Source organism: Triticum aestivum, chromosome 4A (genome assembly GCF_018294505.1).
Source record: "Triticum aestivum cultivar Chinese Spring chromosome 4A, IWGSC CS RefSeq v2.1, whole genome shotgun sequence".
Classification (NCBI taxonomy): domain Eukaryota; kingdom Viridiplantae; phylum Streptophyta; class Magnoliopsida; order Poales; family Poaceae; genus Triticum; species Triticum aestivum.
This window is the reverse complement of record NC_057803.1, coordinates 713,400,465-713,425,265: the sequence shown is the minus strand read 5'-3', so window position 1 is coordinate 713,425,265 and position 24,801 is coordinate 713,400,465. Positions and strand designations below refer to the sequence as shown.

General features: G+C 43.5%; 2 protein-coding genes and 1 pseudogene across 2 annotated transcripts; 1 reads left to right on the top strand and 2 right to left on the bottom strand.

The window, feature by feature from the left end:
• The first annotated feature begins 3,590 nt into the window (after window positions 1–3,590).
• On the top strand, window positions 3,591–6,029 carry LOC123088293 (succinate dehydrogenase subunit 8A, mitochondrial). Its single transcript, XM_044510485.1, has 2 exons — window positions 3,591–3,827; window positions 5,695–6,029. The coding sequence occupies exons 1-2, from the start codon at window positions 3,729–3,731 to the stop codon at window positions 5,770–5,772; spliced, it is 177 nt and encodes a 58-aa protein (XP_044366420.1). The 5' UTR covers window positions 3,591–3,728; the 3' UTR covers window positions 5,773–6,029.
• Window positions 6,030–9,559: 3,530 nt separating this feature from the next.
• LOC123084372 (uncharacterized) lies at window positions 9,560–12,069 on the bottom strand (annotated as a pseudogene).
• A 1,308-nt stretch (window positions 12,070–13,377) lies between these two features.
• Window positions 13,378–15,764, bottom strand: LOC123083328 (glutaminyl-peptide cyclotransferase). The gene is made up of 7 exons (XM_044505395.1): window positions 15,570–15,764; window positions 15,193–15,249; window positions 14,805–14,840; window positions 14,526–14,590; window positions 14,331–14,394; window positions 13,717–13,771; window positions 13,378–13,624 (listed from the first exon to the last, which is right to left on the bottom strand). Exons 1-7 carry the CDS (start codon window positions 15,726–15,728, stop codon window positions 13,473–13,475), a joined length of 588 nt encoding a protein of 195 aa, XP_044361330.1. The 5' UTR covers window positions 15,729–15,764; the 3' UTR covers window positions 13,378–13,472.
• Window positions 15,765–24,801: the final 9,037 nt, after the last annotated feature.

The following is a 24,801-nucleotide window of genomic DNA, read 5'->3' as shown; positions in this document are numbered from 1 at the left end:
TGACTAGCCGTATGAGAGATCTCCAAAAACAATGTGATGAGCACCCGATGGACCAGCTCGTTTGGCATCGGGTTGCGTTGCCTGCCCTACGTAATCCACACCGTATGCGCGCGGCCTCCGCTTTCGTTTTTCCTTTGCCTGGATGCTTTGCCGGTTGTGCACCACGGGCTCGTTTGTCTCGTGCACAGAAAGCACATCAAACGCCTTATACTCGTTGATGCCAGCCAAGACACAGACAGGTCCGCTCTTTCCATTGTACTAGTACACCATGACTAATAACGTGATAATAGATCGATGGTTTAAAAAGGAACTTGTCCCCTAAAGAAGGAACTTGTCGATGCTTCCTGCATGATTAAGGTGATAAATTTGTTCCATCAAAAAGAAAAGGTGATAAATTCGTATCCTGGAACCGATCTTGGTTTGGTTGAGCCACCTCCTAGAGCTTTCAAGAAAGTTATACAGGTAAAGATAGCAGAACGTACAGGTTATGATTGATTCAAACCTTTTCTTTTTTGACTATGGAACAAAATTCCATTAAGCACTAGGCTCAATAATATTGCTGGGGACTGAGACTCGGAAATTCACACGGGCACGCACCTGCCAAGCCCTGCTCAGTCGCTCGATTGCCTCGCAATTCGTGAAGTAGTTGGATCTCACATGATGGCGCAGTAAGTTTTAAGTTTCGATCATTGAAACTTATGAGGTTTCAACTGAAACTTGAGATTTTCTCGCTCACTTATACCAAGTTATATATATATATATATATATATATATATATATAGTCATTTTTTTGCCGGTCATATGTATAAAATCGTAATTTTAGGACGCCGATAACTGCCACACGTGTGGTATATTCGACATGCGTGCACACACCGTGTGTGGTGTGAGCAGGAGGCAGCCCACACGGGATGTGTGTGGACGAACATTAGAATTGCCCACACGTGGGCACGGCTACTTCGTGCCACACGCCAACAAGTACTACTCAACTCCATCTCGCGCGTGTGGCACGAAGCAAAAATGCTCACACGTCCTGGCGCAGCTACGTTAGGTACACCGCAGGATGACGAATTAGTTGCCATCCTGGTTGACAGATGTAGTTATCCGGGATGGCAAGTGTAGTTGTAAAAGCATGTCAACTCTATCTATTTTGGTTAACTATAGTTGTCATGAAACAAATTGTTGGGATCCCCCAATTGTTTTCCCTGACCTAGCCGCCAGGAGCGGCAACCAGGCAGGCGACCAGCTTTCCACCGATCTTCACCGGCGCGATCGTTGGTCCCCTCTCCCTCCGTCTGCTGCTCCAGCGGCGGGAGGGAGGGGGGACCCCGTTCCTCCGCTCTGTAGTTAGGTTTTGGTTTTGTATGTCGTGGTGCGTCGTTGGGGTGGTGGGTGCGGCGTCCGGACGAATAAATCTGCCTCAGCTCCACTCCCACACCGGCAGTGTCCTTCATGGCGGCGTCTCGGAGTTGATGGCATCGTGTGTTTGCTGATCCTTCAGATCGGTGAAGTCAGGGTCCATGGATGGTGTCGACGAGGCGGTGGTGGCGACTCCATCAGGTGTGTCTCTCCTTCTGCTCTGTCCCCGTTGTTGTGGCGTTGTCTTCGACGTCATGGTGGAGTAGGAAGGTTTTGTCGTCCGGGAGTACGCGCAGACGACGGCCTGCGCAGTTGACAGCTGGAAGATGGTGCATCTTGTGCTGGGTGTGTGGTTGGAGGCTGACAACTCTGGTTTCTCCTCCGACGTTGTAGTTGTGCGGGGATGTCAGGTCTGGAGTTCGATGGCGTGTCCGGGGACACGTTGCCCCGGTCTGATTCTTTCAACGGCAATGGTTTTGCTTTTGACAAACTACTTTGGAGGTCCGTAAAGCTGCAGATCAACGATGGAGCCGCGTCGAGCTCGGATGAAGAGGTGATTTGTCTTCTCTCTCTTGGTGATCACTTCGGTGATGCCGAAGGAGAGGAACAGGCGCTGGTTTTTTGTGTAGGATTATCCTATCCTTTTAGTACTCTAATGTCGGTGATTACGTGTCTTGTAACCGGATCTTTATTTTATGAATGAGAAACGTATTACCTCGCAAAAAAAACTATAGTTGCCATGTCTAATTTATGATAGTTGCCACGTGTAATCAAACCGTAGTTGCCGTGTGTGATTAACTACTTGCCACATATGGTCAAACAGTAGTTGCCATGTGTGTTTACCTAGTTGCCACGTGTGGTCCAAACCATAGTTGCCATGTATTGTTAATCACAGTTGCCATGTGTGTTTATCTGGTTGCCACGTACGCGCAACTGCAGTTGCCATCTAGCAAAAAATCACAGTTGCCATGTGTGTTTACCTAGTTGCCACGTTTGCCTAACTGCAGTTGCCATCCACAACGTAGGAGTGTCGTGTGAGCGAAAAGCAGTTCGCCCACACGCGCATGAAGTAGGTGGCTGACTGTGTGGGCAGAAACTAGTTCGCCCACACAGCACAGCTGGCAAACAACATGGTGCGAGCGTGTGGGCAAACTCTCCAACACCCACACACCAGCCCCGTCCTACGTGACACACCAAATCCACCTTTTCGTGCCAAGATTCGTGCAAAAGGCATTGGACGACGATCGAGACGTGTGGGCGAGTTGGATAACGCCCACACGTGTGGGCGTTAGTGTTTCCGTAATTTTATCGGTCGTTCATACTATCAAATTTTGTCAAGCTGTATTCAAAATGGGTCTTATTTGGAAGCCCTCCTCATGAGAAACTGGAATATGGAAACAAAACTTCATTTGAACATCTATAAGTAGTTGGGCATCAAGCAAAGTAACTGGGGATCAAGCCCCAGGCCCAGGCCCTGGGTCATGTCAATAGTAGGAATCAACAACATGAGCGAACAATGAGAGATAAATTAGTAGATCAACATAACATGCATGATGAGGTCTTTTTAATTAGGGCTGCGGGATTTATGTACATATATAATTTGTTTAATATGTGAATAAATAATATATAAAGCCTATTTGTCAGAATATATGCGGGTTCATGGGTACATGTGTATGGGTTATACTAAACCATACACGTACCCACTATACCCGATGGGTATGAATTTGTCCTATTTATGTACCCATGAATATTATATTGACCCATACCCTTGTCCTAATAGAGTTTTTACCCACAGGGTACGTACATGGGTAATGGGTACCCACTGCCATCCCTAACTCTAGTCTACTACCATGAGTATGCCATCGGAGTTTGAGCTGCGCTACTATGTCAATGTAATTTGGTTGCTTGATGCCTTCAAGTTTCTTGTGTTGCCAAAGCTGAATGTTTTGTTGGTTTCCTTGTGTTTCAAGAGGTCTTTCAGTTCCGGTGTACACTTGCTTCTATCTCCATGTGCGCATCGCATTTGATCCGTTTAATTTCCCAGAACCATTTGTACCTAGACTCTATGTATTCATTTCAGCTTGTGCCAAGAAAATATGAAAGCACCCAATTTCGACCATTTCCGCTTTAGATGCATTGGCCTCGTTAAGTTTTTTTTTTTTTTTTTTTGAGGGAGTGCATTGGACTCACGATGGATGCTGGGCCAGCCCTTCATGTTGGGCCGGGCCGTGGAGCTGACAACAGACAGACAGACCTCGGCGTGGCCATCCCTCCTCCTCTTTCTCTTTCCCCTTCCCCAAACCTGCTGCGGTCTCTGCTCCGATCTCCCCCGAATCCAAATCCAAATCCAATCCGCCGCGGAAGAAGCGAGGATGATCTACCGCAACTGGTCCCTGCTCTCCTCCACGGTCGTCATCTGGGGCAGCGTCGGCGCCGCCGGCCTCGCCGGGATCTTCCTCTTCGGCGGCAAGGTAAACCAACCCCTTCCCTCCCGAAACCCCGTCACCGACCCCCCCACCTCCGCCCGACGGCCGCGGTCGTTTTGGCCGGTTGGCCGCTTGGTCCGCGCGTCCGCCCCGGTAGATCAACTTAGATCCGTTTGCTGCGCGCGCCCGCTGGACTGTGGATCTGGCGGCTCGCTCGCCTCCCTCCCGGTAGGGGTTGGCGTTCCTTCCAGCCTACCCCGTTGCTAGTTCTAGATAGATTGGTTTCAATTTTCAAGGACCGGAGTTGCACATCACAATTAATTAGTCATGCTGTCTACTGGTTTCGGTTATATCTTACTATTTCAGAGGACAAGACCTGGTTTCCCAATTTGTAGCGACACCAAAGTCAGAATATGTTTTTCGGTTCGAGTAATCGTCTATTTTCACGGGATGTAAAAAATCATAGATTGCATGTCAGAACAGACATTATGATGCACTACATAGCAGCAAAGTAGCAAACGTTGTTGTAATCAAGCAAAGGGGTCGTCTCTTCATGCTTTGGTGCTATCCGTAAACAGAGTTTTTTGGGAGGCTACGCACATGGTTGTGTAGGCTAATGTTGTAACTTACCGGGTCTTGATTTGTGTAACATGCAAAGTGCAAGGCGCATTTACTTCTTGCTATCATTAGCGTTAATGATAGCAAGAGTTGCAGCTCAACTATATGTCCTGTTTTGATATAGTGTTAGGTGTATACCCACATAATTTGCAGATTGCGGTAACGGGTATATATCGAATTGAATAGTGATGGACTGGTCAAGTGGGTAATAATACAAGATTTCCAATAAGTAACAGCGTTGAAAAGCTAAACATGCCTTATGATGGCAAAGTTGCTATGTGTTCTTTGCCATAATAGGTTCCTCTTTGTATAGATGTTTTGAGAGAGTGGAGTTTCTGTTATGTCTACCGTTTCCTGCTTAATGGATTGCTTTGCCCATTTGTCAGTATAGCTGTTTAAGACTGCAGAGTTTCTGTTATGTCACCCACTACTGTATAATGGGTTGCTTTACCTGTTTGTAAAAGAAATTCGTTAAGATATATACCTTTCAAGTTCAGTGTTGGTGTATTTTGGTTGAAATACTGAGGACTTGTGTACTCACATTGGACTAGGCATCTTAATACTCTATATTCTAGATGCTGTCTTTTAAAATGGCACATATACCTTTGCTATATGCAATTTGGTATGTTTTTGGTTCCTAGTTATGACATTATTTTGGTTTTTGTCTGTACCGATTATGTTAATTTCTAGCTCTTTACTATTGACCTTTTGGGATTTCTAAGTTCAGTATATAGCTGGATGCAAAATTGCGTTTTCTGACGTCTTATAATGTTCTTCTTTAAACAATAAAAACAAGATCCAGTTTCTTAGCAGCTGGAAGTTATTTTATCTACCTCTTCCTTCCTTGTATGCCTCTGTATATTTCATTTTTAATCTTATTGTTTTTACCCTAAGCCACAAGTCTTAGTCATATTCCCTTGGAACCAACATAATGCTCATGTAGTCACCTCTCCTTGGGATGCCCCATAAAACCAAGCCTAGTGAATACTGAGATGTGAATTGTACTTCTTAAGTAACTTCTTTTTATACGCTATCTCAAGTGATCCTTTTCAAAGGTATTTCAGCGCGATTAATGTATGGGAAATTGCAATGTGTAGTCTATAGAGTGCATCCTCGTGATGATTACACACACACACACATATATATATATATACTGTGATAGTTTGATTACTTGTACGCACATGATTTCTTTTGCTCCTTCACTTATGTTAGCATTGCTACCACTGTTACAGAACTTGTGAGCAGTTGCTAACCGGTGGCTGAGGTGTAATCATTCTTGCTTTCATTTTGGCAGGAGAAATTCCAGGGCTATCTTTCTCGCGAAGGCGAGAGGCTGAGGCAGCAGGACAGAGCCATGATGGGCAAGAACTAGTGCAGACCACGGCTCACTTTCGACGTGTCAACATGTGAACTAGACATGGAACGAAGTATCTCTATGATATAGAACATACAAATTATCTCTGCCTTCCAATGCCACCTTTTGCTTCTGCCCCCCATGAATAATACTGACGCGGATGTTCATTCTGTTCCCCCATGAATGTTCTCGACGCCATGTTTGCTCTGTTCCCTTTGGTAGCCTGCTGTTTGTCGACTTTGTTCTGGCGCTCTGAATAAGTTTTGATACTGATATACCATCGCTGTTGAGTCGCAATACTTTTTTGTCACTGGATATGTTATAGAGTCGGTGTACATTCGGCCGGTGCTTGGGCGGATGAATTATGTTTGCCAGACAACCAATCATTTGAAAAACACCAACGAAAAAACATCCGAGCGGACAACAAGTGACCCTTACATATTCCCTCTGTCTCAGTGCATAAGGCAATTCTGCGTAGTTCTAGATCATCAATTTAACTAGCTAGATATGTATTATATGTAATCAAGAATATATTTAGAAAGAGGTAATATCACAAGTGGTGCATAAATTTGCCATGGATGTTCACTTTCGTGCATGAACTTGAAAAATACACCAAACAAGTTCTAAAACTTGGCATAAACGTGCAAATATGATGATAAGTCATTCGTAGATGTAGAATGTGCTGACGTGGCACTAAACTGACGTGGCATGAGGTCCACTTGTAGCACAAAACAATATTTTAGTTGTCTGGGTTCTACCATGCGACTTGAAGATTGCCGGCCACCACCGTTGGCCACTAAACCAAGGGAGTTTTCACAGCAACCAAGATTTTGCTTCCGCGAGAGCACAGTTATGCTTTCACGAGAGTCACGCCCGTGCCTCTCAGAAACGAAAAAAAAACACGTTTTCTGTTGTTTTCCTTTCGCGAGAGTCACGGTTTTGCTTCCGCGAGAGTCACGGCCGTGCCTTTTCGGAAACAAAAAAAACACGTTTTTTCTTTTTTTTTCCCTTCCGCGAGAGTCATGGTTTTGCTTCCACGAGAGGCACAGTTGTGATTTCGTGAGAGGCACGGGCGTGCCTCTTTCGGAAAGAGAAAAAACTCATGCTCCCGGTTTGGTTTTTTCGTCTGGTATTTTCATGAAAAAAAGTTCGTCAAAACCTATCAACATGGGATCTAGTTTTGAAGATCTCAACGCGAAGAATCCAACGGTGAAAGCGGTTTGAGATTTGGACGCATGGTTTGAGAGATAAAACATTTTGAATAAACGGATCTACGAAGAAAAGGAAAACTCTTAGGTTGCGACAAGGGGCGCACATGCAGCGCGCCACTTGTCGCAAGCAGGGAAGTTGGAGTGATCTTTGCAATGAGTACTCCCCAACTGGTGATTTCGCTTACTTATTGTAAGGGAAAATACATGTGCTACTTAAATGGGTTGCAGACGGTGCTGCCAATTTAGCATATGTTATTTTTTTTTTGAAAAAATCAGTAAATTATAATTTACAAAGTAGTAGCATGTGTATTAGTGTGATTATAATTTACAGAGTAGTAACATGTGTAAATTATAATTTCACATTTTTCTTTAAAAAAATCTGTTAATTTTGAACACATTATTTTTAAAGAAAAATGTGAAACGCCTATAGATTATAATCGTAATAAACACATGTATTATTTAAGAAAAATCTATAAACCAGGCCTATGCCATGTTGTGGGTTACAAATATTCATGTGCACACAAAATAAATACATAGATGTATGCACGTATTACTTAGAATATGCTATTTTGAGTCAAATCTATGAGTGTTTAAAAATGTTTAGTAACTACAATCAATTCAAATATAAAATCATTGATTATATTTAAAATTATTAATTTTTATAAATATATAGTGAATACAAATATTTTTATACATGCATGGTTATATTGAATTTATAGAAATTTATGGATAACAACATAAACCAATATTTATGCATATTCAATGGTGTAGAATTTCACTCATAGTTAGCATTCATAATTTTTATATAATGAATAATGTAAATATAATCCATGAGTGAATATTCATATCTAAATTTGAAATTTTAAATTATGAATTAGTTTCAACTGTACAAAAAAATTAATAACATACTTATGAATTATAAAATGTGCGTATAACTATTCAAATATTTGAACTGTAATTTTTAAAATATTTGCATTATTTAATATTATACAAACATCATTGTAATTAATATTTATTATTTCAATTATAGGCATGTTTTTCGATAATGCATAAATATTTTTTAAAATACATGAACATTTTTAAAGAATTTATTATTTTTATTTTATGTACAACATTTATAATTATTGATACCACACGACTATTTGAAATTTATTTGTATTACTGTGATTATGACTTATATGCATTTTACAGTTTTAAAAAAAATTAACATGTGCTAAATGGGCCGCACCGAGTGCAACCCTTTAATAAAACAAAAGCATTTTTACTTCACATTACATTAAGAGTAAGGGGCGTTTTAACCACATAAAACTTTGGTTTTGAGTGGTTAGCCAGGTCGCTCCTACGCTTCAGGTCAACTTTCCCTCTCTACTGACAGGCAGGACCCGGTAGTCAGACACATGGTATTTAACTGAAATCTTGTTTGGTTGCTAGAAGTGGACCCATGCCACGTCAGCCAAATACGGTGCCAAATCAGCACACTTTATGTCTATAAATGAGATTAGCACCGTATTTGTATGTCCATATCAAGTTTAAAACCAATTCATGCACTAAAGTGAACATCCATGACAAATTCAAGCACCACAGACGATATTACCTTATTTAGAAACTACTACATTCTTATATGAATCCAATTATATGATATCGATAAATATAACACATTTTTAGTTAGTCCAATCAATGATCTAGAACTACACGCACGCCCTATGCATCGAGGCGTAGGGAGCACTTGTTTTATAGTTTTTCATTTCGGTTAGAATGCCACGATTAAGTTCCTTTGACGAGTACGAGTAGATATGAATTAACTCACACACACTGATTTGTATTACAAGAGCTCAGCTTAGGGCATTTCTAACCGACCCCTTAAAAGTTAGTGGAGTAAACGGCGAAGCTATCGGGGTCGGAGCAGCGCCAGCAGGACCCGTCGCGGGGCGCCCACTGCCTGCCACTACCATTGAAGCCTTGTCATCGTCACACGAGAGCCATCACCTTAACTCGAGGAGGAGGAAGTGCCGCCGGAGGAGGGGAAGGGGTGCCTGCATGAGACAAGTTACGCGCATCCCCCAACTCGGCGCAAGTCCCACGCCCAATAGTAGCACCAACAACAGACTGCCCGCGCTGCCGGTGGGAGGGGGCTGCAGGGATGGGTGCCCAGGATTGCATCCATGACACGTTGCATCCACCGCTGGACCGGCAGGGGTGGGGGCGACAGCTGGAGGCGGGGGGCGCCCGCGCCCGCCATGGATTGAGCTCGGCAACGAGTGGAGCTCGGCAAGCCCGAGCTGCGCGGAGGGGCCAAGCCGATGAGGGGAGGCCGGATTCGGGCGCACGCACGGCCAAGGCGCACCCGCGGCTTCGCGGACCAGCAAGCAACCGCCATGGGGGAGGGTGGCGCTGGAGTGTGCTAGGATCTAGATACGCCCCATTGCCACCTTCATGGGTTCCGCGCACGGCTTCACTGGTCGGCCCTCCGGCGGCGGCAATGCAGGGGAGGCCGCCGGAGGTGAGTGCTACCGGCGGCGGCTAGGGTGCCCCCATGTCGCCGGAGGAGGGTGGCGCGGGGGACAGAGGAGCGACGCGGGGGCGATAAAAGATGTTTACTTTTCTGAGAGATGCCAATCAAAACATGCATATCATAACCGCAATAACACAAATTTTCATCATCACGTTTTCCAAATTAAAACATGCAAAGTTCACCAAAAAGACAACACTTGAAACACAATGGTTGATCCAAAATTACCACAAACATAGTATATGTATATGTTGTGGATCGAGCCAACCTATGGAATATACCACCACCCCCTCGGCGGCCACCACTCAAACTATGTCATCGGCAAAGAAATCAACTCCACCGTCCTCTCGGTGACCATCACCACCGCCATCCTCTAGGCCACCACCACCAACACCACCAACACCGTCATCAACACCACCCCCTCTCGGTCACCACCATCAACATCACCCTCCCTCGGCCACAACCATCACCACCATCACCGCCACCACCCTCTCAGCCACCACCAACATTACGAAGAGAGAATTCCAAGATCTCTCCACGAGTGAGCTCCCAATACTTTCTCGTGGTTTCATCCACTGTGTTTGGATTCATGAACATGATAACACATTTTTCGGCCTTCTTGGAATCACGAATCCTCTCCTCCTCAATTGCAAGCCTATGCTCCTTTGCCTTCAACTTTCTCTCTTCGGCCGCCAACTTGGCCTTCCATTTCTCATCCTCCAACGCCTTGGGATTATTCAACCTCGCCATCTTCTCTTCTTTGCGTTCGGCCGCCAACACCTTCTTGGTCTCGATCATTGCCACAAGTTCTTCTTTGTAAGTGCCACCGAATGCATTTCTCTTATTTCTTTCATTTGCAGTCTTGTTTCCTTCCGGTCTATTGTTGGCATCTTCATCAACCTCAGCGTCCTCCTCAATGGATATGCTCAACCTCGATCTCTTTGGAATGGTCCCCCATGATTTTTTGGATCCACTTCTCGTTCTTGTATATCTCTTTGTAGCAATGATGCAACATGAAGGGCTTGTGGTCGAACTTGGTGTTCCTATTCTTGAATAGTTCTTGGATGTAGGGGCCATACTACGCCACTTGCACACCACTCGGTTGGTCCACTTGGTTGACGCAGCCGGACCATCGGTTGCATTGGTCATGAATGGTGCTCCAATGATACCCAAGAGAACCTTGCGTATGGCTGATCACACATCCACAGAGGTGTTGTAGTGATTGGTAATTCTCTCCCAAAACATGGTATTGATTTGATCCATTCCAATCATTGCATCCATGGAGATCGTGCACCAAGCATCAGAAAGAGTAATATCCTTCTTTTGGTTGTAATTTTGAGTGTGACACCTTGGCACCTTCGTGCTTGCTTCGGTCACCTCCACAACCACCTATTCCTCGGCTTCCTCTTCCCTGGCCTCCTCCTATTTCCCGGTCACATCTTGTTCCATGTCTTGGTTCACCTCCGAATGATCCCAAAACAAGTCGTTGTTGAACTCATCAAGTCCATTGGTGGCAGAGGACTCCAAAGAAATGAGGAATTCGAGCGTGTTCATCTCTGGACTAAAATAGCAAAACAAACACTACCAACCATCACTAGCGGCCACCAACAATCACTATTGGAAACCAACAAATGTGAGGTTTTTATTTTTACCTTGTAGGCATTTCGTCAATGTGATAGCCTGGATTAATAGGGATGATAGAATACTCATATCAATAAGGAAATCCTTATTTTCCAGGAGCCCATTAGGAAAGAACTCCAAACTTAAGCGTGCTTAGCTTGGAGTAATTTTAGGATGGGTTACCGACCGAGAAGTTGGTCCTGGGTGCGCACGAGTGAGAACAAAGTGCGCATGAAAGACTGGTATTGATGTGTGGGGCCAGTCTAGATCCCACCTGGAGTAACGACCACCGGTGAGTGTGCCCGGGGCATTATAATTTGGTATCAGAGCCGACCCTCGTGGGTACGTGGATATTTGCGAACAGGTCCGCGGTCATGTTGTGCATGACATTTGTGACCCGTCGTGGCACACGGCATGGCACATGTGCCGGACTAGATGCATCGACGTATGTGTCAAGATGGACCGTTCATGTGGCCTAACGAGGACGTTGGTTCCTCTGAGTGGGGGTGTATGTGATAGCCTGACTTGATAGGGATGATAGACTACTCATACCAATAAGGAATTCCTTCTTTTCCGGGAGCCCATTCAGAAAGAACTCCAACATTAAGCGTGCTCAGCTTGGAATAATTTCAGATGGGTGATCGACTGGGAAGTTGGTCCCGATGCGCACGACTGAGGACAAACTATGAAAGAAAAGACTACTATTGATGTGTGGGGCCAGTCTGGATCCCGCCAGGAGTAACGACCACCGGTGAGTGTGTCTGGGGTGTTACAATCAAGCACTTGGTGTCCACGATGCTTGTTGTCGGTTGCGGCCGCCACCCACGCCGAAGTAGTTCCCTTAGGGGTCGCCGGAGTAGTTGCATGAAGTGCCAGCCTAGGATGAGGAGCCACTTTCGCCTTCTTCTTCTTCTTCTTCTTCTTCTTCTTCTTCGCAGCCGCCTCGGCGAGCGCGGCGGCTGCCGCCAACGTCATCTGAGCTTGTTTGGCTCCAGGGGGAGGTTATGGGCCGTTGCCGGGGAGGCGCTGGCCATCCCGAAGGCCATTGGGGCGGTTGGAGGAGGAGCTTGAACAAGGTGGAATTTTTATCCCCAACCTCTTCTTCAGCATGGGCTGCGATGCATGGTGATTTCCAGCGACAAAAAGCCGACGGTGGTGGTCGGCGGGATGGGGGAAGGGTCCGTGCTATCCATTCCGGCCGAACAGATAGTCATCGGTGGCGGCGTTGGGGTGCGGCGGATGCGTCCATGTGAGACAGGGTGGTACGTGGGGGGGGGGGGGGGAGAAGGAGAGGTGCCAATTTTACTCGACGGCCGCACGAGTGAGATAATTTTGGGATATTTGGAGGGATATTGAGAGTTGGAGTAAAAATTTACTCCACTATGACATTTAGGGATTGGCTAGGTGCGCCGTAAGGGGGTAAAACCAATTTTTTACTCCCTTATGGACTTTAAGGGATCAGTTAGAAATGCCTAAATGCATCTCCAACGCCAATTAGCAAATTTCCTCCCGCATCCGTCCGCGGACAGGGACGGAAACCGTCCATCAAATGCTATCCTATATGTCCGTGAGGGCAATTTGAAATTCAAATAAAGTCCAATCCACATACCGTGCCGGATTGCATGCTCAATCACAGCCAAAAAGTGGCAAGTATGCTTAGTTTTTACGTCCCCGAATCCAAAAGAACATTAGTCCGTGCAATTTTCTTCCCTGTCGGACCGACAATCCCAGCGATCTGCTCCAGATCAAGGTGTCGTCGCCGCCATGTAGGTAGCCTCTGCCGTGTCCTCATTGCCTGCCGCTATTAACTAATCTTTCCGCCGCTGCAATGTTTGGTAGAGGACGGATTGCACGATCATTCTTGCGCCTGCATCCAAAGAGGCCACATTCAAGCACAACATCTTGGCCTCTTCCGCTTTGACGCGGTGAGTTTACCGCATAGCCGAGATAATCTTTCGGGCGAGCATGATCCTCGGATCCTCCAGCACGTTTGCCTCCTCCATCTCTGACATGTTCTCCTCGGTTCCATGCGTCGGCGACAGAAGGAAGGAGATGGTGTGAGAACATGTTTGATGGTCGGCGTTGGACATGCCCTTATACATGATGCATTCCCCTTTCCTAATACAATGTACTGTTGTCTATTAATCTCAAACAAGATTTTACAAGAATAATTTAAAATATATACTCCACATGGCAAGAAAATGTTGTGTGCCTTGACAATTACAACAGTTCGAAACAAAATCATCCTTGCAAGACCCAACCTTTACATCTGGGGTATGAATGCATGCCTAGTTCTGGAATGAAACTAACTAGCAGCTCACACTAGATCAGTACAACTGGACACGTCGAAACCATGTAATCCGGTAACTGGCCAGCGATCACCTGGTAACCGACCAGCCGGCTTGTTTGGGCAAATTTCCGGAACCCGGAATTATGATCCCTGGACATAGCTGCTCTATAGACCCATCTGGTGGCCCCTCAATGTGACGTAGCTTAATCTCATATAGCGTTGGCCATAATTTTCCGGTCACTGCAAGTGCCGAAAGGGTTCATCATGGTTCCCAGATTTTAGAATTTAAGAGGTCTGGCAACAAACAGAGAAATGCGAGCACTAGAACTCACCGAACAATCTGCGGTTGTCTTCATCCCAAGCTTGGGATGAGTTTCTACCAATGGCCTATTTTGCAGTACCAATCACCAATCCCCAAAAGGATGACACACAAGGAAAATCGTTAAATCTTAGTAAAAATTGAGGCATGCTACTTCATCACATTTTGTGAAACCCTTTATCCACATTTTGTCTGGATCAAGCATTTACGGATGACACTACGGAATGATGTGGCAACAATATTCTAATGGAAAATGTTCTGGCCCTCCAGCCGTTGATGAACATATTAGTTAATAAAAAATAAAAATTGGTACTCTAGAATGACTATTCAGCATTTCGAGGAAGGAGGAAGTAGACAACTAACCTTGAAGACATTTGCCCACACTTCACCATTTATGTATTCAAGTTCATTAAGATACCTAACGCCATTATCTTGATATTTCACAGTCACCATCCTCATGACTACATCCCAGGAAATGCAAAATATTTTTTTTTTTAGAAAAGAGGGATGACCCCCGGCCTCTGCATCCGGGAGATGCATACGGCCATTTTATTGATTATTCTGGCTGGGAGTTCACAACAGAAACATGTAAACTATATCAAGCAGAGAACAGGGGCAGGAACATACTTTACTAAAGTTGTGTCGATCGTACGTAAATCCAACATTCGTCAACCAAGTAAGTTGAAACAATCTACAGATGGAAGTAAAATAATAGATGAGATAAGGCTGTACATGAAAGAATATAAGCAAATAACTACCTATATTCAAGATAGCAATTGTTGTGCAAAGACTCTGATACAAAATTGAGGTTAATCTAGCAACCTATCGCCGAGAAGTGTTAGACCTTCTCCAAACATTTTCTCGTCCATTTGGTGCCGAACTAAAACCTGAGAAATGGCAAAATGATAAGCAACAAGTTCTGTTGTACTCCCTCCATCCTAAAACAAGTGTCGCTGGTTTAGTACAACTTTGTAGTAACTCAGCGACACTTATTTTGGCACAGAGGGAGTAGTTCAGTGCGGAATGAATAGCAGAGGTCGGATATGTGGCAAACATTAGACTATGCTACGATAAATGTGATAAGAGAAGTATTTATCGTACCTTTCCTGTCTGAAGATCAACCTTTCGCACGGATGACTGTTGAAGAACCAAGAGGGAGATACATATTTAGTGATTTTAGAGAATCAGTTAATGATACAAGAAAAAAAAACACATGCAGCATAAAAGGATTATGCATCGATCATGTATAGGTTCTTACATAACTCGGAGTAGTTGCTACGTGGGAGTCATCGAAACCAACTGCAGTCAACTAAAAGTACACCTAATTGACTGCCACTGTCATTTTAATCAAACCAAGAGAGCTTCAGACCGCATACTGACTATGAACCTAATCTGCTAGTGGTATAGAAACATCGTCGCTTGAGGGATTGATCTAGGGAAAGATTACATGGAGGAAAGATATGAAGTCAGCAAGAAGGGAAACATTTACCTTGCCAAAAAGGCCAGTGGACTCGAAAAGAGTGTCATTTCCTCCATACAAGAGGCCCTGCAATGCAAACACAATATGGAGATTAGATCCTCATTTCTTCCAACCTATATCATATATAAAACTAACTAATACATTATTTGTAGTTACATGCCAGTCAATTTGCTTGATTTCTTTGCATTGAACGACAGGCTTAAGAACACAAATAAATAAACTTCAGGCATAATAATCACTAAGAGACATACTACTACTTAGTATACTTACTAGTACTAAACTAGTACAGTAAGTACGTACTAGTAATCACACAAGTGGTTAGGAAGTAATTCCACACGGGAGGCCATGGGATGGGAATAGGATCAATGGCAAAGAAGCGTAGGTACCTCTGTGAAGGACTCCGGATCGTGAGGGTACTCGCGCATCAGGTCGAACGAGTAGAACCTGGTGGCGAGCGTAGCAGTTGGTGGGAGCCCGAGGAGGGCAAGGAGCATGGCGGGGATAATGAAGATAAGTACCGGGTGCCGGACGAGGAGCGGCGGCATGCGGGCAACGTCGGGAAAAAATGATGCGACTCAAAGCGTCGTCGGCAGCGGATATGCATGTTAGTATCTATATGTATCTATTCATATCTATATCTATATCTATATATCTATATTTATATCTATATCTATCTATCTATAATTATACTTATACTAATTATGCACTACTAATACAAAAATAGAAACCATTTATTTTGTGGGTCCGAATTATATGGTTCAGATCTAATCTTTTCCCCATTACGGATAATGAAAGCGCACGTTTACTCTCACGCCGGGAGTGGGGTGGGGGGGGGGGATGAGAGATTATTAAAAATTCGTCAAACTCTGATGAAGTTGACGAAATAGCAACAAAAGCGAAACTAAGCCACCGGACAAACATAAGGCATGCACACATGATACATACAAATGAAGAACATGCAATCATACAGTCATTCAAGCACGAGGAAGATGAACTGAAGAATTAGAGTACAACAAGATGAAAATATTCAGTTCAAGTTCTGCACAGGATAGACCACAAATTCTTACACAACAGAACAACGTAAAGGTAAGGGTTGAGGAATTTGAAATCACATAGGCTCGATGAAGACACAACAATTTGGTAGACCAGTTCCAGTTGTTTAATCAACTGTACGTCTGGTTGGAGCAGTTGAGCGTGAGCTCTGAAAGCAGTCCTCACTGTATTCCTCTTGAGTCAAGGTCACTTAGACTTCGCCTAATCATTCATGGTAAGTCTTCAAGATAGACTTCTAAAACCTTAACAGACTTATTCACCGGCACACCACAATTACTCTTGGGTGCTCAGAACTTAACGCTTAACCGTCTGGAAGAATGATAGTCTTCAAAGGTAACAAGCGTCGGATCACATAGATCAATCTCTTCAGTGATGCTCAATCACTTTGGCTCTAGTTGGGGTTTTCCACACTTAGGATTCTCTCAAAGTCGTCGGATGATGGTTTGCTCTCAAATGACAAATGTCAAGCTCTCTCGGAGCAGCCAACCGACAGGTGATTGTCGGGGGCGGCTATTTATTGACCGGAGGCAACCCGACATTAATTGTCATAAATGCCCTTTGGACATGACCATTGACAGGTTAAGGATCCATTCGACAGCTGGCATGCGGTGCAGCAACGGTCGGAGATTTTAGCTCTCAATTTCGTTGGGGCACTCAATTCCTCACGATAGGCATATCGCACTGGCGAAATCATAACTCGTCAAAATGACTAAATTCTTCAAAGACCAGATGAACTTCGTCACTGTGCTAGCAAAGTCGTCAGCTGTTCCAGAGATTTCCAATGGCTTCACCCGAAGCGGCTTCTGTAAGTATTTGTTTGAGCATCACTATGACAATGTGAAATATGTTTCACCTAGACCCCCCTTTAACAGTACGGTTTTTCCCATGACTCAAATAAGAAAAGAAACTATGAAAACAAAGTCTTAAAGCTTCAAAGTCTTCACATCAATTTCTTCAGAGGTCGTACCAATTTCTTCACTTGAAGAAATACATTTTTAGGGGTCGTCTTTTCTGGGTTAAACCAAATCTTTAGGGACTATAACTTTTGTGTACACTCGCAAACACATTAGTCCCTTAACCTATTTGTCTTCAATACTTCAAAACTACTAAGGGTGCACTACAATCACCTCCTTTTTGGTGATTGATGACAAATTGGTTAAGTTTTCAATGGGAGTAAATAATGAAAGTGTAAGAACAGAGTATGAAGAAATTGGCTACAAGATATTGAGGAACTCCCCCTGAAGATGTGCATATGACACTTGTGTAGAAAATGCTAGCTATGGCGTGTAAAAATGGCCTTGCTGGCATGGACACACCACACCACCACTATGGCGCCATTGTTAAATACTAGTGATGGCGTTGGTGCCCACGTCAGCAGTATTATACGTATTACTAGCCTGCCAAAAATGCCACCATTGTAATATCTCATCTAGGGACACACAATGTATTTTGCACGCCACCAATGTTGCGTGCAGGAAAAAATATATTTTTTCACACCATCCAACATTTAGCATTTCTCTACTACCTAAAAAGAACGTAATGTTCCCTCTCCCCTCTTACGTCTCCCACCCTTCGTCCATCCTTCTCTTGTACGACCCCCACCCCACCACCAATTTTCTTTTCTCCCTCCACCGGTTTTCTTCCTGGTGGTTCCCTATTTGCTGGTTTTATTCACATCAGGCTGGACAGACCCACTATATTTTCGGCAACGAAATAATTCATGTATGGTAACCAATCTTTTGTTTGGTAATACAAACACGATCAGTATGTACATGTATGGTAATGAATATCTTCTTTGGTAATGCAATAAACGCAATGAAGGTCATCAATTTACTTTCTTCTTTCAACCAAATCGGTAAACAAATCAGAAGGAAACAATCACGTGCATATACGGAAGATAATCATGGCCCGCGCGTGTCACGCAGGAAGAAATTGTCGTGATCCGCGGAAAAGAAGGAAATAAATCTCTAGGCTGCTCGCACTCCCCCATCAACGGCCCTGCACATGCACTCTCGATTTGGATTTTCTGAAAGCGTGATTCATATATCACTTTGTTATCCCCTATGGCCGATCGCTGTGGGCACGTTTCATCTGAGGGCAGTTGGGATCCCGGGACTGGCTCGCCGGTGTACTGCGCCTCAAGGTCGTCCTTCTCAAGATGCTGCGCCACGGCCGACCACCATGTCCGTAGCTCCCGATGTGGGCAGCTCCTTGCATTCATGTACGTGCATTAGCAATCAGCAGATCAGCTTTCTAATTGCGCTTATGTGTGGTAACAAAGCAGAGAGATCACCAATAAAAAGGTGGCAGCAGCAGCTACTGCTGCAAGAGCAAGACAAAGCGAGAGCATGTGACTCCAATTAGAGATTCAGGTAATAACAATCATTCAGTAGTGAACAGTGCTTATCTTCTCAGATCATGCTGATGTTGCCCATGAGAAATGATTTGGGGGAAGCACAGATTCAGGTAGTGAAACAGTTAAGGACTACAAGCTCAAGACATTCAACAATTCAAGGCATGCACTAATGTCCAGATTTCCATACATTCTAGTATGTTGATATATATTAGTGTATAACTTGTAAATTGTAATCATATGCCATGGGCACTGCTAATGGGATTTCGTCTCCAGAGACTTGACCGTCATGGAAAAGCAAGGCGACATGGATGGAAGCTGGACCACTACGGGACTGCCAGCTGCAAGGTAATCTTCTTCCCTAGGATGTCATGGTATGATATGATTTTTAGTTCTTGTTCCTCCGTCTATCTAAACACCTAAGAGATGTTCAACGAAATGACTCTACATGCTGCAATTAAGAGTATAACGGAGTTGTTGTTCTCTTTATGTTCGGTAGAGGCTCATCTTACTTCGATATGCTAGCTCAAGGGAGAAAAAAGAACATGGAGAAAGGAGCCCACCTCGTAGAAGTTAACTCCTAAGTTACTTAAGATGTGACATCCACTTAATTTACTCCTGATTTACTACTCTGTATTTAGCCTGATCATTGCATGCATCTTTGATCATTTTTGTAAATAAGAAATTTAATATGTCGTCTCCTGTGCAGGTGACAGTCGTTTCACTTGCAAATTAGACATACAATACACTTCATCTCCCAAGATATGTGAGACCATTTATAGATCTACTAAATCTAGAAAAAATATGGTGCGCAAGCGAGGTAGACGACAATACGATTATGTATGTGCCAGTGTTCGAAAAACACAAGCAACTATTCCCTCTGTAACGTAATAGAAGACATTTTTTGACATTGTCATAGTTTTAAAAAATATCTTGTTATAGAGGGAGTAGAACTCAATCTTGGGGTTTCATCGCCCGCTCATATTCTGTCCATATAAAAACGGGACCGAAGGATGCATTACATCTTATATTTGCTTTCTAGCTAAATGTTTTTGAACAAGACATGATTCGGCAAGATGTGCATGAGGACTATAAAGGTATATATTTTTCATGATTGTACTAAACTTTTAGAATATTTGTGCCCTGTTGTAACGCACGGGAAATTTCCTAGTCACATTAAAATTAAGCACATATAGAACATTACGCAGTAGAACAGTACCGGTTAATAGAACATTACGAGTTAATAAGTGACAATCTCACAAATAGTTGTAGATCACTAATAAAACGACAATCATCGTCTCTTGACAAACACGAGCTAAAACAGTAGTAAATAGCGTTAATAAGCATTTTATTTAGCATCGATGGCCCCGCCACACACATACTTGTAAATGAGGTCGATGACCAAATCATGACGCTGGGTGTTCCTGATAGTAACTAATATGGCCTGTCCAACCCGGAGATTCTTGCCAGCAATGATGAATTGCTATTTAGCCCTGTCCCATTTTGAGCACCGCAGGGTGGAACAACTTCCTTGCTAAATAAACTGCTTATTAGCGCTACAAGATCGTCGATGGCGCGCGTTGCTGCGCCCATCTATTTTGTCAGTTATTTGGGGTATAGAGTAATCTGTATAATTTGTTCCGGATGCTTTTAGGTATCGTGCTTTCTTGTAGCTTGTGCTTGACTCCTTCATTTTAAAATTGGTATGTAGTTGAATAAGAATCTGATAGCTTATCAAGAAAGTTGTGTCATGAGCTTTTTTATTTTGTATTAAGTCGAGTAGACTTGGTTCGAGCTTGGGTTTCGAGTTTATGAACTTTGAATTAGGACGGCTGATAAATGTTTTGTGACAGATCATGGGCTCTTTTGCCTCAGGATGTCTCATGTGTATTGTTTTTAATTAGGATGGTTGATGGACACATGTTTTTGATAAAGCGTGTACTCTTCTGGCTCAAGATGACAAACGTTACCATGACCCTCTATTCTTTCATAGAGTGGTAGAATTGAACGTGTATAATGGTATCAAACATGAAAGGTTGATGAAATACTTATTAAGTTGTTTGTCCAGTAACAAAATTAAATCTAACTTTCTATATCAACAAAGCATTGCACAATACTTTTTTGGGGGACAATATGACGCTTGTTCTTTGGAGGATAATGCGACAGAACATATAGTATGATAAATATGTCAAAACAACAAATAGTTACAAGTATAAGATGAAATGTGTGCAGCTTCCAAAAGCAGCTAATAAAAACGGGTGTATGCTAGTAAGGTTAAGAGATAGCATTACAACCGTGCGATGTCATTCTCAACCCGTAGGCTGCAGATCTGCTGCACACCACACTCCAAGACCTCTACTAAACTAGAATGTGTGCAACTTCATTACTTTTTCTGTTACTCTCCACCACTCTTAGCCTAGTAGCTTCCTGAATCGTCTTGTTTTCTTGTTTTTCTAACACCCTTGCAGTTGAAGATGCTGGTCTATACATTTTCAGATCCTCAATAAAAACAGCTCAATCTCTATCGGCGATCACCGGTAGGCTCAATATACAATGACGCCAGATTTCTTCCATGCAAAATACAACTAGACTGCATCTTTGCAGCTCTGAATGAGGGAACATGCACATACCACAGAACTGAACCCGTGGCATGTCGCAACCCATGAACATTGGCATGTTTCACTAATATAACTGGCATGAATGTTCAGCTTCGGCCAGATTTTGTCAGGTTTCATCCTGCAAATTCTAGCTATATTGAGCCAAATTGAACAAGCTACGCATCTTGACAAAAAACACTTTCCACACCCATGAATAGGTGAAGCACAACAACTTACACGCAAAAAAACTGGATAGGAGTTAAGGCATTGTTCTATGGAAAACCTCATATAAATGATATATTTCTAGGCTAAAATGTAAATGTGAGAAGATTTCACTACAAATTGGATGTGCATATTACTAAGATCAAGAAGCTACTTAATTAGCATACCCACAACTTTAATAGAAGACTACATGGCAGCAACCAAACTGCTGCAGCAACTCACAGCAAGCCTTGGAGTGTTCTAACAATTCTTCATGGGGTATAGACGCATAGGCCATTGAGATAGCTTTGCATGAGGCCCTTTCAATGTGCACTTGTCTAGCAAAGAGGATTTAGTTTTTCCGAGTCTCCCGAATTACATACGATTCTCTGTATTGATCATGGCCTCAAAATCTAAGACATAATGACATTAATAAACCAATAGAAGTTGTGTTAGTTACAAGATTAAGAATATACATCATAATGTCAATACAAGATGCTACACATCAACTATCTAATTTACAGGGTAAGGGTGCAGTCGATATTCAAAGGCAGAGTGGAGTACACAAGAGTGTCATGATTTCAAAACTTTATAAGCACTACTGTCCTAAATTGTACTTGAAAGTGAAAGTACAAATAGAAATCTAAATATTAGATGGGAGATCAAATGAATGGGCCTGAAATAATTTCCAAGCTAAGAGACTATAATTAGTAATATTAAGTTTAAGAACAATACCTATATCAGCAGATTTTCTGGGTTACACTAAGAGAGCAGTGCAAGATGTATGAAGAGCAGCCGCTTAAAATGGAAAAATATCTTCAACAGTTAAACCAATTTCTTGACATGGTAGTAGAGTAGTTTAGCAATGGTAGCAACTCATTTTTTCACAAGTAATATATATCGCTAGCTACTTGAGAACATAGATAGATCCGGAGAAACCCTTGCAAAGGATTCCATTTGAAAGAGATATCTTGTGAACAAATGCATCAATAGTGCTACCTTGGTCTGATTATGAACAACCCATTATCAATTTATCATATAAATAAAAACAGTACGAATTGTCTTCTAGTCTTCTGCAAATAAATTGTGTGCAAAGTTATGCAGAAATGCCATACAACAGAAGGTAGCACCATGACATGTAAATATATAATCTACACAATCGTGTGTGGAATAAAAACATGGAAGGATAAGATCTGACAGTACAATTGAAGTAATTATCTATCCAGAAGCCACTAGATATTATGAGCTGAAGAATTTTCTAAGTAAAAACGAGTACCAATCTCCAAGATCTAAGCAAATCAATTGACAAAGGCCAATATGAACAACAACTATTTTGGATTGAGAGGATATGAGGACAATGTAATTGTTTGCTGGAAGAAGGAATCGTACATAAACAACAAGAAATAAAGGGAAACCTAGCAGAGCACCATGCTTATGGATATTGCGCCGTAGGGGGGGGCATCTATAATTCTATATACGCACCTGCATGGAGGCAGAGAAAAGGACGGACACATCACCAGCGATAAATACCTGAGAAACTGATTGCATCCTTCCTCTAAAAAACAGATTGCATCCTTGAAATCTGCATGGAGCAGTTTCAATCGAACCCATAGTCGGTTGCATCCCTCGTGGCGGCAGATCGATAGACCGATCCCCACCCTTCTCTCTCGCAGCGGCCAACCCATCCCCTTCACCTTCTCTCGCGTCGAGCGATTTTGTTTGGGAGGGATAGCGATTGGTCGATCGACTGTATCTCCACTCCTAATGTCTGAGTTGTTGAATAGCCTCCACGGTTTATTTTCGTCCCACCACTTTCAACCGTTTTTTTTGCTGTTTTTTTTCGTCCCCTCCCCTCTACGCATGAAAAAAAACCACTCCCGCAGCAGCAGACATAGAAAAATCCATGTACCTGCGCCCTCCTTCAATACCTAGCTATCCCTAGGTCGTCTCCCGGTCTCCAACCGCAGCCGCAGCCGCCGCTGCACCCCCAATCCTCGATCTGGCTCTTCACCTCATGCCAATGCGGTGTCTCTCGGTGATGACCTCTTCCTCACGCCCTCGCCCTCACCCTCCTCCTCAAGACGTCATCGTCGCCTCCCTAGCCCACTACCATGATGACCGATTTGGCGTTGGCGCTGTAGATCACCCTGTGGTCCATGACCTCGCCCATCTCTACTCCTAATGTCTAAGTTGGTGAATAGCCTCCACGGTTTATTTTCGTCCCACCACTTTCAACCGTTTTTTCGTTAGTTTTTTTCGTTCCCTCCCCTCTACGCATGAAAAAAAACCCACCCCCGCAGCAGCAGACATAGAAAAATCCACGTACCTGCTCCCTCCTTCAATACCTAGCTATCCCTAGGTTGTCTCCCGGTCTCCAACCGCAGCCGCCGCCGCCGCCGCACCCCCAATCCTCGATCTGGCTCTTCACCTCACGCCAACGCGGTGTCTCTCGGCGATGACCTCTTCCTCATGCCCTCTCCCTCATCCTCCTCATCAAGACGTCATCGTCGCCTCCCTAGCCCACTGCCATGATGACCGGTCTGGCGTTGGCGCTGTAGATCACCCTGTGGTCCATGACCTCGCCCAGGTATGAATCCCTCCTCCACTTCTTCTGGTTTGATTTATATTTGCGTCTGATTCGGGCGTGCATGCAATTTGCTACAATCTAGCGATGGAGATGCAAGGAGAAGCCGCTGTGGGTGCAAGGGGCCGTGAGGATGCCCACTATGAAGGTGCTCAACATCAGTTTTTTGCCTCTCTCTTTTCATTTGGTTGGTGTGGTTTGCTGATGTTTCGATTTGTCTTCTATGTGCTTCTATTCTGAATAATCTACTTGCCTGTCTGTCTATTTTTCTATTCTTGGTGGAGCATCTGCGTGCATATATGCAACCCGTATTTTTCTTTGGATAAGGTTTCAGATTGATAATAGTGATAACTCTCAGCTGGTACGGAGTAATACATTCTCTCGGGATAGTCAGGTATACCTCTCACATTTGAATACAAAACTGCAATTTTTCTTATGTTAATTTGTCTTGAAAATGTGGAGTCATCAATATGACTGGTTGTGTACGAGTACTTGTTACGTAGAAGAGCATTCAAACTATGCTATCAATACTATGAAGATTAGAACATTCAGAATATGTTTCCAAGTGTTAGTAAATGTATTGCTGGACTATAGTGCAAGCATCTTCTATATTGTTTGCAGCAATTCCAAAGCTTTCAACGTCTGAAGTGCTGCATGTTTTTTAGATCAATGAAGTGTTGTAGTTAAGAGTTAACTACAGAGTGCCAAGATATTAAACTCCAATTTCACATGGGCCTCATATAATTCATCAACTATTTTGCATAGTAAGCATGGGAGGATCTCCTGGTGGAGTTTGGGAGAGGGGATGCACTGGGAGGAGGAGACGTCAT